General features: G+C 37.3%; 1 protein-coding gene and 1 long non-coding RNA gene across 21 annotated transcripts in view; one reads left to right on the top strand and one right to left on the bottom strand.

Moving 5' to 3' along the window:
* Window positions 1–7,279, top strand: part of LOC137859117 (uncharacterized) — a 346,743-nt gene extending 339,464 nt beyond the window's left edge. For both annotated transcript variants that reach the window (XR_011098165.1, XR_011098152.1), the window contains one exon: window positions 3,884–7,279. This is a non-coding gene — a long non-coding RNA (uncharacterized lncRNA). The remainder of the gene's footprint in view (window positions 1–3,883) is intronic.
* CTNNA3 (catenin alpha 3) overlaps window positions 1–12,326 on the bottom strand; it is a 477,233-nt gene that overhangs the window by 60,446 nt on the left and 404,461 nt on the right. For 18 of the 19 annotated variants that reach the window (XM_068687731.1, XM_068687734.1, XM_068687729.1 and 15 more), the window contains 2 exons: window positions 11,190–11,282; window positions 183–364 (listed from right to left, as the gene is read on the bottom strand). In XM_068687731.1, the coding sequence (XP_068543832.1) occupies window positions 183–364; window positions 11,190–11,282 (275 nt within the window). Of the gene's footprint in view, window positions 1–182; window positions 365–11,189; window positions 11,283–12,326 lie in introns of those variants that run through there. The other variant, XR_011098146.1, reaches the window with a different exon arrangement.

The following is a 12,326-nucleotide window of genomic DNA, read 5'->3' as shown; positions in this document are numbered from 1 at the left end:
ACCTCCCCTCCAACAGTTCTGTGCTACCAGCTAGCATTGTAAACCTAATTACATTATCTTAGCCACTCAACTTTGTAAAGACACTGTCAACTAACATTAAAAACTCACTACTTCCTGTCATAGCAATATGACAATGGCCTCCAAAATTTATAAGTACTGAAGAGCATTTTTTGCATAATTACCTTGTGAAGTCAGTCATCTCCATCATAATCACACACATCCTCTTGGCCAAAACAATGATGTCATTGCTGGTATCATCCCATATTTCAATCTCTGCATCAAGCTTACTCTTGACTTTTTTGAAGTCAGCCACTTGCTCAGCTATCTTTTCCTTTTCAGCCTCTGGCAGTTGAGTCATCTTAGCCTGGAATATAAAATAAATTTATTTGCTTAACATCTGTTTATCAGGGAGGGTTTTTTGTTTTTGCTCATGGTGGTAGTTTTTTTGTTTGTTTTTTTAATATATTACTGAGTATTATCAAACACATACCTGTAACATGCTGTGGCCTGAGCACCTCTGAATTTCAAAATCATTACACTATCATTGAGTTGGGTCAAATAATTAGGTTGGCAGAATGGGAACAGTGCTGTCCCATGAAATCATTAGTATTAATGTAGGCAGAGAAACAAGATAAAATTCTTCCAAACAGCCTTTGTAAAATATGACTGACAGATTTTCCTTTTACTGTGAATGAAAAGCCTAGTTGGTTTTTTTTGTCTGTTGTTTTTTTTTTTTTTAAGTATGATATATATATATATGCAGGTTATAAAATGCAATACATTTTCAGATAGACGAGTACAAAGGAAAAGGTTTAACTGCCCTAAAACTTTCAAGTGTGCTTGTCCTCTCTTCTGAGAAGGTTACCCAGTGCCGTTTTAAGAACTGTAAAGATTTGCTTGTTCAAATCTGCATCTTCTGTCTTTGAAGAAGATAAAGAAACAGATTAACACATTAGAAAATCGGCACGGGACTAAAGTTACCAAACAAGTACCTTGAATGCCAACATGAAAATAAATATCCAGTGTTCAAATGTAGCCACATTCAAACTGGGCTCAGGTAGGACACAGCTCTGTACTAGGCTGCAGCTCTAGACTGGTCTGTTTGCAAACATTCCACAAACTAAAACTGTTTCAAATTGAGATTTAGTATAGCTAGAGATGTGGTGTATTCTGTGCAATGTCAGAGTATGGAATAACATACACTTAACACATGTATTCTTCCTATATTTAAGCATTATATTTATTTTTAGAAGTACTCAATATATTAATACTGAAACAACTTCTAAAAATGCAGCATGGTAAGAATGGAAATACTTTCCCTAATACTCTTCTTCATAAGCAAGATTATCAGTCTGCACCAGACAAGGGTCAAATACATTTCCTGTTGAGACACACAGGCTAGGAAGCAGACAAAAATAATAGGTAGCGAAAACCAAAACACAGTTAACAAATAAGGCAAAAAAAAATATCTGATTCATGAAGATCTGTCAAGAAAAATTTAGAGCTTTTTAAGTACTGTGCATTTTTTCCATCAGGAAATTTAAGATCACTTATATAAACTAAAGTTTCACAGAATCACCTAGGTTGGAAGAGACCTCCAAGGTCCCATAGGCCAACCCCTGACCTAACACTAACCAGTTCCCCACTAAACCATATCCCTAAGCTCTACATCTAAACGTCTTTTCAAGACCTCCAGGGATGGTGACTCCACCACTTTGCTGGGCAGCCTGTTCCAATGCCTCACAACCCTCTCAGTAAAGAAGTTCTTCCTAACATCCAACCTAAACTTCCCCTGGCGCAACTTTAGACCATTCCCCCTCGTCCTGTCACCAGCGAGGGGCCCAAAACTGAACACAGGACTCGAGGTGCGGCCTCACCAGAGCCGAGTACAGGGGGACAATCACCTCCCTAGCCCTGCTGGCCACACTGCTTCTTATACAAGCCAGGATGCTGTTGGCCTTCTTGGCCACCTGAGCACACTGCTGGCTCATATTCAGCCGACTATCAACCATCACTCCCAGGTCCTTCTCTGCCTGGCAGCTCTCCAACCACTCATCCCCAGCCTGTAGCTGGGGTTATTGCGCCCTAGGTGCAGGACCTGGCACTTGGTCTTGTTGAACTTCATGCAGTTGACCTCAGCCCATCGGTGCAGCCTATCCAGATCCTCCTGCAGAGCTTTCCTGCCCTCAAGCAGATCGACACACGCACCTAACTCGGTGTCATCTGCAAACTTACTGAGGGTGCACTCGATCCCCTTGTCCAGATCATCGATGAAGATATTAAAGAGGACCAGCCCCAGCACCGAGCCCTGGGGAACACCACTAGTGACCAGCCTCCAACTGGATGTGACCCCATTCACCACGACTCCTTGGGCCCGGCTATCCAGAGAGTTTCTAACCCAACGAAGCGTGTGCCAGTCCAAGCCAAGAGCAGCCAGTTTCTTGAAGAGAATGCTGTGGGAAACGGTGTCAAAAGCCTTGCTGAAGTCAAGGTAGACCACATCCACAGCCTTTCCCTCATCCACCAAGCGCGTCACTTTGTCATAGAAGGAGATCAGGTTCGTCAAGCAGGACCTGCCTTTCATAAACCCATGCTGACTGGGCCTGACCGCCTGCTTGCCCTGCAAGTGTCACATGATGACACTCAAGACAATCTGCTCCACGAGCTTCCCTGGCACTGAAGTCAAACTGACAGGCCTATAGTTTCTCGGGTCAACCTTATGGCCCTTCTTGTAGATGGGCGTCACATTTGCTAGCCGCCAGTCGACTGGGACCTCCCTTGATAGCCAGGACTGCTGATAAATGATGGAAAGCAGCTTGGCCAGCTTCTCTGCCAGTTCTTGCAGTAGCCTTGGGTGGATCCCACCTGGCCCCATGAACCTGTGTGCATCTAAGTGCTGTTGTCAACCATTTGCTCATGGATTGTGAGGGCCACATCCTGTTCCCCATCCCCTTATTTCAAATGGAGTCAAACAGAAGTGCAACTGTGGTTCAGTTCCCAGTAAACTGAAATCTGCAGTTGTGCAGAACTATGCGGTTATTATGGAAATGATTTTACATTGCATGGATTAATTTAGCCAGAACCAAAAGCTGCTCTTGCCAATTTTCTAACCAGTGTTAGCCAAATCAAATTCAGTACAAAACAGATACCCTGGATGAGAACCTTCAGGAAGTTCATATTCTTCCTTGGCTCTGCAGCCACAGAACCAGAAGCTTAAATCCCCACATGGCTGTTAAGTACAGGAGGCAGTTCCTACAGGACTGCGTCTCCAAAACAGAGCTCGCCTGGTCCCAATTCAGACACGTAATCCAAGAGTGTGAAATGCCTTAGAAGGGATTCTTTGGTATCGATTCCCCAAGACTTAAAAGTCCTGATCAGTGATTTGAAGCAAAGCTCAGGTTTGTCGCAGTTGATTTGGTATTTTAAATGCATAAAGGACTAGCAAGCTTTCACTTATGCTCCTAATGTTTCTTAACCAATTTTAGAAGTTGATGGACTCAACCCAGCAAGTCACGTCAGAGTTGTCATACCCACAGAGGAAAAACACTCAAATCACAAGATACAGTATGCTGCCTTTGGAAGCATGATAACCACACCAAGATAAAGAAAAGGCAGCTCTATGAATTCAAAATACTTTCTGTATTTAAGAACTTCATCAAGTTTTTCTGACCTTTTTAAGAGCTCTCTTTGTTTTAAATTTTTGGATAAATAAACAGAAGTTTGCAGGGACACTGAGAAAAGCATGTTATGAAAACAACATGTGAAAACATTAAATGCAAATCTCATAGTAAATTCTTTCATATTTTGTTTCAGATTTGTATCTGGAACTTGAGATAAAGCAGTATTTGAAAGAGTATCCCACATTTTCTTTTATTTTTTGCAGCCAGCAATGGTCATCTAGACTGCATTTGCTTTGGTACATAAGCACCGAACAGCTCAACATAAGTAACTGACTACAGGCAAAAAACTTGTGACACAAAGCTTTCTCCCACGTGCCCTCTCTTACCTCCGAGCCCTAAGTCCTACACATGTGATCCTCACTACACAAAAGCTTCTCAGAGAGACTGGAGACAACAGTGAACAACAATGAACAACAATGGCATGGGGGCTGCTGCCAGGATCACTAGAGGCTTCATGCTCTTACAGGCTTTTCTCTATATATGTTTATATATATATTTATATATGTCTATTCATTTCTCCTCTTCCTCCTAATGAGGCCTCAGCATAATCTCAACTCCCTCAAGTTTTACTACAATTTTTTCTTAAGCAATGAATTATGATTATAGAAATGATTAAATACATATGTACAATAAATAAATAAATAAATAAATAAATAAAAATAGATATTGAAATCAGCTGCACTGGTACTTTATGCAGATACCTTGTGTTCCACACCAGGCTGGGCAACCAAGATCTTTGATACTGCTCATCTTCATGGCGCTACTCTCAGTGTTTTGTATTTATCACTTTCTGAAGTGGTCCACCTCTTGCATGGTAGGCTATCAAGAATTACACACTGTAATTATGTTGCAGTAATAAATACCTTGTGGTTTATTTTTGTTTATAAAACATCACCTACCATACTTAAAATGTAAAGTTATGGCAATGGCTGAATTACCTATAATTGGTATAACAGGTAATCAGTTTAATATATAATGCATATGTTTTTCAAGCCAGGCCATTTAAGAGATTTTATCTATGCTTACATTACTCTGTCACAAGGCTAATTTTTCCATTTATATAAATTACTGGAAATTACAGGTCTCCCGAAGTATGTTATAATTACAGTCACTAAATTAGAAAGTGTAACTGCATGTTTTAAGCAGTACTTTTCCTGTTTTGTAAAAAAAAAATAAATAAATAAAATAAAAAAAAGACCTACAACGGACCACGTAAGGACTATGTAAGACCAAGACATATTTTTCTCATGGCTATAAGATGAGCTTCCTGAGAAAGATATGAAACAGACAAAAACAAAGAGTTAGATTCCAGAATCAGAAGAATTAAGTACCACTTTTTACACTGTTTTGGGTTGAAAAACACAAGCCTGGATTTAGAAACCACAAGAAAGATGACGTCTTAATGAAAGCAGTCTAACATACTGTAAGTATCCTGTTACATGCCAACACAAATGACTCTCAGCTGGAACGAGACACATTATCCACTGGAACAAAGGGGCAAAGGAAAACTACAATTCTGACATTGATTTCTGTTTCTTTTCCCTCATACCACTTTAAAAACATATACGGTAACAAAATAAAACAAATATACACACAGTCTTTTAAGTGCAGACATGACCTTGCATTAAAATAGAAAACATATAGGTACGTGTGAAATAAAAATATAAATTAAGTGTCTGATATTACATGAATGCAGGATTATTTTGTCCATAAGGAGAATATGATTTTATTCATTACTTCTAAGACAAAGGTTTTTTTTACCACAGTAGAAGATAACAGTAAAAATTAAGAGAGAGGACATCTTTTTTCTTATTTTTCTTTCTTCTCTAACAAAAAGCACACCTCTTACAGGGAGGAAGGATGGAAACAGAAATAATAGAATGATTTACAGTACATCCAAACAGATGTTTACATTATCAAAAACTCCCTCTGTCTAAGGTAGAGATGAGCCAGGTATTTTTTCCGAAGGGAAAAGCTTCCTTTTGAAAACTATTTAACATTTCCTGCTTTGTAAGTTGCAGTACCATGAAACTGCAAGGAGAAAAGAGCCACTTTGCTACACTTTTGTATATTACCAAGAAAATAAACCCAACTTCCTTAATGGACCACATGAAGATAGACTCTTTTCAGAGTTTTTAAAAACAAGAATACAAAGTAATGTGCTCTTCACATTTTGTAGTTAGAAGGTAATGGCAGAGATCCAAAAAGACCAGATTCATATCCCTCCTTTGCCTAGTTGAGAGCTAAGCTTTTTATTTCACAAAGGGCTCAGCAGCTGCATGAAACCATCCCACCTAAATTTTTGCTCCCTAGCTACAGTCAACTGGGCACCAGCTTCAAAGACATTTGTTGGAAGTAAACAAGATCTCTTCAACTCAAAAGATAGTGACACATTTCAATAAGTTTTAAATAATTTCCAACTGTGATCTGTGATTGTTTTTTGTTATTATTTATAAATTTGTAAGTTATACATGTATACAACTTTGCAGATCTGTCATGTGTCAATCTGTGCACATCAGTTGAGTATTTTATCACAAAGGCAGACATAACATAAATGCCAAACATAAGCACATTTCTTGAATATAGCATAGAGTTAGAAGAGATTTTGTTAAAATTAATAAAACGTGCCCACTAACTTTTAAATCACATCCTACTTTTTCTGCTAAGTGAACAATTGTTCAAGTTTGGATAAAGATGCGAAACAGCAAATGCTGGATATTAGCAATCTGCAGCAAAGTGAATACAAAGCATGTTCCCTATAGGTGAAATGTATGGGTGTGATACTGACAGCTGGGAGAAGCTTGATTTCTTCTTTCAAGTTTACCACCTGCTGTGTCACCAGTTGTCCTATTTCAACATGCCATAAAATCTGGACTACACTAGATGTTGTCACTGATTCTCATGTCATTCTCTACACAATCTAGGGAAGCAAGATCTAGATGTAATTGCCCTTGAGTAGTTGTGACACTCATTGAAAAACTGTTCACGGAATATTTACCAAGAACTCATGACAAGGTGGAGGGAACTATCAAATGAAAATCTGAAGGGACTGGCCCTGACTCCGGCATTATTCACTATTTTCAGTAATGGCGTGGATGAAACACACATTATACATCTGCAGTATAGGAGGCCTGGTTTACAATTCAAAGTGATTTTTACTCCTTGCTAATTCTTAATTATCACAGTTTCAATAAAGGGAAAAGATGAAGGCAGTTAGCACTTAAATGCTTTTGACAGATCATGACTCCTCACAGGGAATCTTTTGCCATGTATTAAGTAAAAAAATTACTATTAGCAGAACCCACACAATACTACTGTAGCTACTTGTATTACATTTGATTTTTGTCATTAACATTTGTCTGTGCAGCATTGCTAAAAATTAAACTTACTTATTATTTTAAACTTGCCTTTTTGTTATCAAGATAGAAAAGAATTGCTGTTAATGTATGTCAGCATTTATATTAATATAGGATATTAATATAAACAATGCATCATAAATAATGATGCATAGTCATTGTTTATTGAGTAAGAGAATATATCATTCATCTCCCTCCTACATGGTCCCTTCTGACAGCTGCCCTGGCAGCAAGAGGGCAAAACACATTTTGGGGTGCATGAAACATAACACAGACAGCTGGTCAAAAGAGGGTATTCTCCTGCTATATTTAGTATTGGTGTGGCCTCACCTTGAATATTTTGTGCAGTTCTGGGCTCCACAATGTACAAAGGATGATAAGGTCTTTGAAAGCGTACAGAGGAGAGCAACAAAGCTGGTAAAAGGGCTAGAAGACATGTTCTAATGAGGAGAGGCTGAGGACACTCGGGTTGTCTAGCCTGGAGAAAAGGAGGCTGAGAAGTGACCTCGTTGCTTTCTACAGCTTCCCAAGGAGGGAAAGTGAAGAGGGAGGTGCTGGTCTCTGCTCCCTGGTCACAGATGGCAGGACACGCAGGAACGGCACAAAGCTGTGCTGGGGAGGTTGAGACTGGACATCAGGAAAAACTTGTTTACTGTGAGGGTTGTCAAACACTGGCACTGGCTTCCTAGAGGGGAAATTGATGCCCTATGCCTATCAGTGCCCAAGAGGCAGTTGAAAAATGCCCTCATTAATGTGCTTTAACTTTTGGCTAGCCCTGAAGTGGCCAGGCAGTTGGACTAGGTATCTCTGAATGTTCCTTCAAGATGACTCTTCCATAGCCTCTGTATAGACTGCAAATGCAAAAGATTTTATGCAAATATCAGCAGATCTTCTTACTGTTTATACCTGTTCTCTCAGAAAGTTTGGTTAAGACTGTCTTTTCAAGGCTGAATATGTTTTTAGATATGTATTAATGATCACTGTATTTAAGACATAATACAAATAAAACGGCAGAATAAATTCAGCATGGATTTTCTCATTCACTCTATAACACTGAGTCAACTCTTCATCAACACTGAACTGCTGTGCAAACACAATATGCAACAAATCTGTATACAAGTAGATCTAACTCTCACACATTTTTATCTCTATTCATGAAACCATCTACTGAACTCTGAGAAAAAACGTGGGTGGGTGCTTGCCTGAAAGCATTTTTACTCATCATCTGTAAGTGGACTGATTATGCACAAGATAAAATATTTTACCTATTCTTCAATGTGAACATGTAACCTGTACAAATATCTTTAAAATAAAGCTAATCTATTCAATTCATTAATATTGTAACTTCAAGCCCTTCAACTTTTCTCCCAACTTCAGAATGTACATTGTCTTCTAAGGCTGAAAATTAACTGGGCAAATACTTACTTGACCTTCTCTTCAACTCAACATCGTATGATAAGCCACAAATTACCTCAATGGACTAACACTGACCACGATGGAATAAATTTCCTCAAGCAAAATTGCTGAGCTTACAGAGTAATTACGCAAATTACACGCAACCACTAGAGGAAGAACACTTTTTGCATGGTAGATCTGGCTTTCAAATCAAAAAGATTCTTCCTAAAGAACTTCTTCATGGATATAGAATTGGGGTACAAATAATAATTAACGTTGCTATCCAGTTTAATTACTGGCTTCCCACCATGTGGGAAGGTGCCATAAACATTATCAATTTCATCTTCAAGATCTGGAATTATCTCAGGGAAAGACAATGAAGTAATGTTTCCAAGATTACCTATGTGCAGAGTCAAGAATATAAATACCAGATTACATCTCAGTCCTGTCATCTCACTACTAACCAGAGAGAGATGGGTTCTAGAAAAGTTAGAATTTAAAATGTAGTTATTGACCTTGTAAGAAAAGCAGGAGTTCTGAGTTAAGATGTAGCCCTTGTTACATGGGGTATACACACATCACATTCAGTTTTACATGCTTTATACATCATGATTAAAAAAAAAAAAAAAAAAAGCTCTTTCAAAGACACCAGTTCCCTGTTGGAGTGGTGAGAGATCTGACTTTGGAGAAGATTCAAACATGTCCCTTCTCTTTCCCCACCACAGATATTGACAGTGCAGAATTACACTGTCTGTGTAGTACAAGGAGATCTCTCCACAATAGCCTATGCCTCTTATTTTTGATAGCCAGCACTCGACCTACAACAGTCCTCAGCATTCACTTCTTCCTTTTCATAGATGTCAAGAAGTATGGGTTACTTATGGCTTTCTTTTCAAAGAAAATTCCTTTTAAAAGAATACTTTGGCTTATCTGAGACATGGAAGACTGTGTGTCTTTTAAAGATCTTTTAGAGCATTAGCGAACCCTTTGTTATTATTGTAGGATAGCAAACACCTAAGCCTACCTTTTCTGTTTTCCCAGTGCATTCATTATGGGATATTTATGAAACTATTCAGCACACCATCTGTACCTGTTCCAAACAAATCATCTCATAGGGACAATGTTTTGAATGAAAAGTTTGCCTTTCTTAACTGGCAACTGAAATTTTACCCTGAAAGGTGAGAATAATCTTTCATACTTGTTACACTGCATGCCATATGCTTTAAGAATCAATTGATTGTTAATTAACACATAATTGATATGCACATCTTAAAAAAGGTAAATAAGTTTTCCCTTGTTTCATGGAGAAAACAGATTAAATACCCAGCTATACTAAATACACTGCTTCTTAACATAGCCCCTGTCAACAAAAGCCTTTTTTGTCCAGATTTGTTAATGTAGCCTCAAGAAGTACAAAAGGTATCATGGAATTACATTTGAAAATGGAATACAGCCAATAAAATCAACATTTTTTTTTAGAGAATACTGACTTAATTTTACTCATCGTATGTACATGGTTTGAAATTATAAACTGACAGCAGTTTCTAAAAGATGAACCAAGCACCATTCTAATACCACAGTTTCCATTCATAACTTACCTAATTTTTCAGAATTCATTCTGATTTTAAAATAAGAAATGGAACGCAAGAGAACAGCTTTTGTTTTCAAATTTTTGATTAGTGTTTAGGGTCTCAATAAAGAAAATAATCGTGTTTGTGAAAGTTTGCTGGAAAACAAATGTAAATAAAAATCCTGGTTTATTGATCTTGTTATTTAATTGAATAATTTGTTGGTTTCCAACTAGCTCTATTGCTTCTAAATTCTATTTTGGTAGACTAGACTAAATTAAATGTGAGAAATCTGCTGTTGCTCTAGGTATTCTACAATTAAGTCATAAAATTCACATTTCTGGCCCCAGGGATCTTTCAACTTTAGAAGTTGCAAACAGTCTATGATTTTGCTGAAACATTTATAAAATTGAAACATAGACAAGATTAACATTTGCTATGTATGTCAATTTTGTACTAAGAAGCCTTTTGCTACTCGAAATATTCATAGGTTCTTAAAAATGTGTGAATGTACAGAATAACCAGTAATGCATTGTACTCCTAAGGCTAAATGATTATACGAACAGCAAAACATGATTCAGAACTTCCAGAAATACTAGATCTAATTGCCAAATGCTACAGTAAGTTTTGCACACTTCCTTATGGGTTCACTTATCAAGTAAAATAGAATTTTCTATACAAATCTATAGAATAGATTCACAGGAGAACTCACAGAAGTACAAGTCTGTAACTCATGCACTGCAATGGCTAGGACTGCAGACATCTTTCTTTTTCTGTGCATGTGCAGTTTCTCACACATAGAGCTTATTTTTGGTTAATATGCTTTGCAGGCTACAGGTAAGACCCAGATACAAAAAGTCCTTATTAACCTAACCTCTATTAGAAGAAGACACATTGATGAAACTGTAACCTTTTAGAATTTCATCCAGAAGAGTAAGAATTTTCTCTTTAATTTACATTTTCACTGTGTATTTGTAAATTAATTTAATAATAAAAATACATTGTTGTTTTCTCTCTCAGGTAATACCTATCAGTTTTATGCACTCTACACATTTTCAGAAATCTATTAGGAGTTGAACACGATTTTCATGATTCACTGCATGACTTTAGGTGGTTTCATAGGAGTAATAATCTAATAGCATTATTCCCCTCATCAACTTATTTTTTAAATACAGTGGTGTAATACATACCCTGTCAGTCTTCCCTTCCGTCTGAACACTTGTGCGACTACGTGCCTCATGGTCTTCTTCAAGGTCAGATACATCTTCTAGCTCCTCGGGTGTCTGGGAAAAATGTTGAATAGGTTATTCTCACTTATGGTTAGGAAACTTGGTACTGATACTAAACATTTTAATGGTAACGATTTTAAAGATAATGTCTGACAAAAAAAAACACACAAGTCTTGTAGAACTACACTGGCTACTAAATGCTAACCAATAAAAGCTGTAAGACAGCTTTGAACTAGTTCACAATAGCCATGTTTAAATTAAAGCACTGACTTTTAAAGTTGGCATTTAGGGAAGTTTTTTGTTTGAATCTTCTGTTATTGCTGCTAGCAAATGTGCTTTTTAAAAAAAAATACGACCAGAATGGATGCGCAGGTTTGTTCTACTGTCTCTTCTCTGTATAGAAACGCTAATACACCCACTATAATGTACTAATGTAACTGTGAGACGCTCAAATCACAAGCAATTTTGGTCTCCTTGTTTGTACTGTACATACTGTACTGCTGACATTTTCTGGATACTTATTTCTTCAATAATACATGAGCAAATCAACTCAAAATGACAAGAGACATATTCTGTATGATTCAAGTCTTCAAATTTATTTCCTCCCTCCTACTTACCAACATATTCTCCTTGCAAGGGTTCTGAGTTTTACCATAAATAACTTAGTTAATAAAGTGTGTTGAACGTGGCTTTATAAGGGATGCTAAATAAAACATTCAAAGCAAGTTTAACCATACTAAGAAAACAGTACACAATGAAGCACACAAAGAATTCAGAATTACAAACTATTTAAAAATTAATATTAGTTCTGACAATGCAATAGGGTACCCAGTAAGTTTTCATTTGTCTTAAGGGGATTCACATTTAAGAACCAAATTCACATTTAAAGCCCAGACTCAATAAATAACTAGTGACAGATCTGCTGTTAGATGATCTACTACCAGCTTGAACTCTCAAGTTCCAATCACAAGGAAATCGTGCCATTCTTCATTTCACATAAGCCTGAAGTCCCAAGAGAAACATCTAAAGATACTGACCATCAAATAAGCCTTCCATAAGACACGTAGGGAAAAAAAAAATGAAAGTCATCATTACTTT

Source organism: Anas acuta, chromosome 7 (genome assembly GCF_963932015.1).
Source record: "Anas acuta chromosome 7, bAnaAcu1.1, whole genome shotgun sequence".
Lineage (NCBI taxonomy): Eukaryota > Metazoa > Chordata > Aves > Anseriformes > Anatidae > Anas > Anas acuta.
The sequence above is the reverse complement of the archived record's forward strand: the minus strand, read 5'-3'. Positions and strand labels throughout refer to the sequence as shown.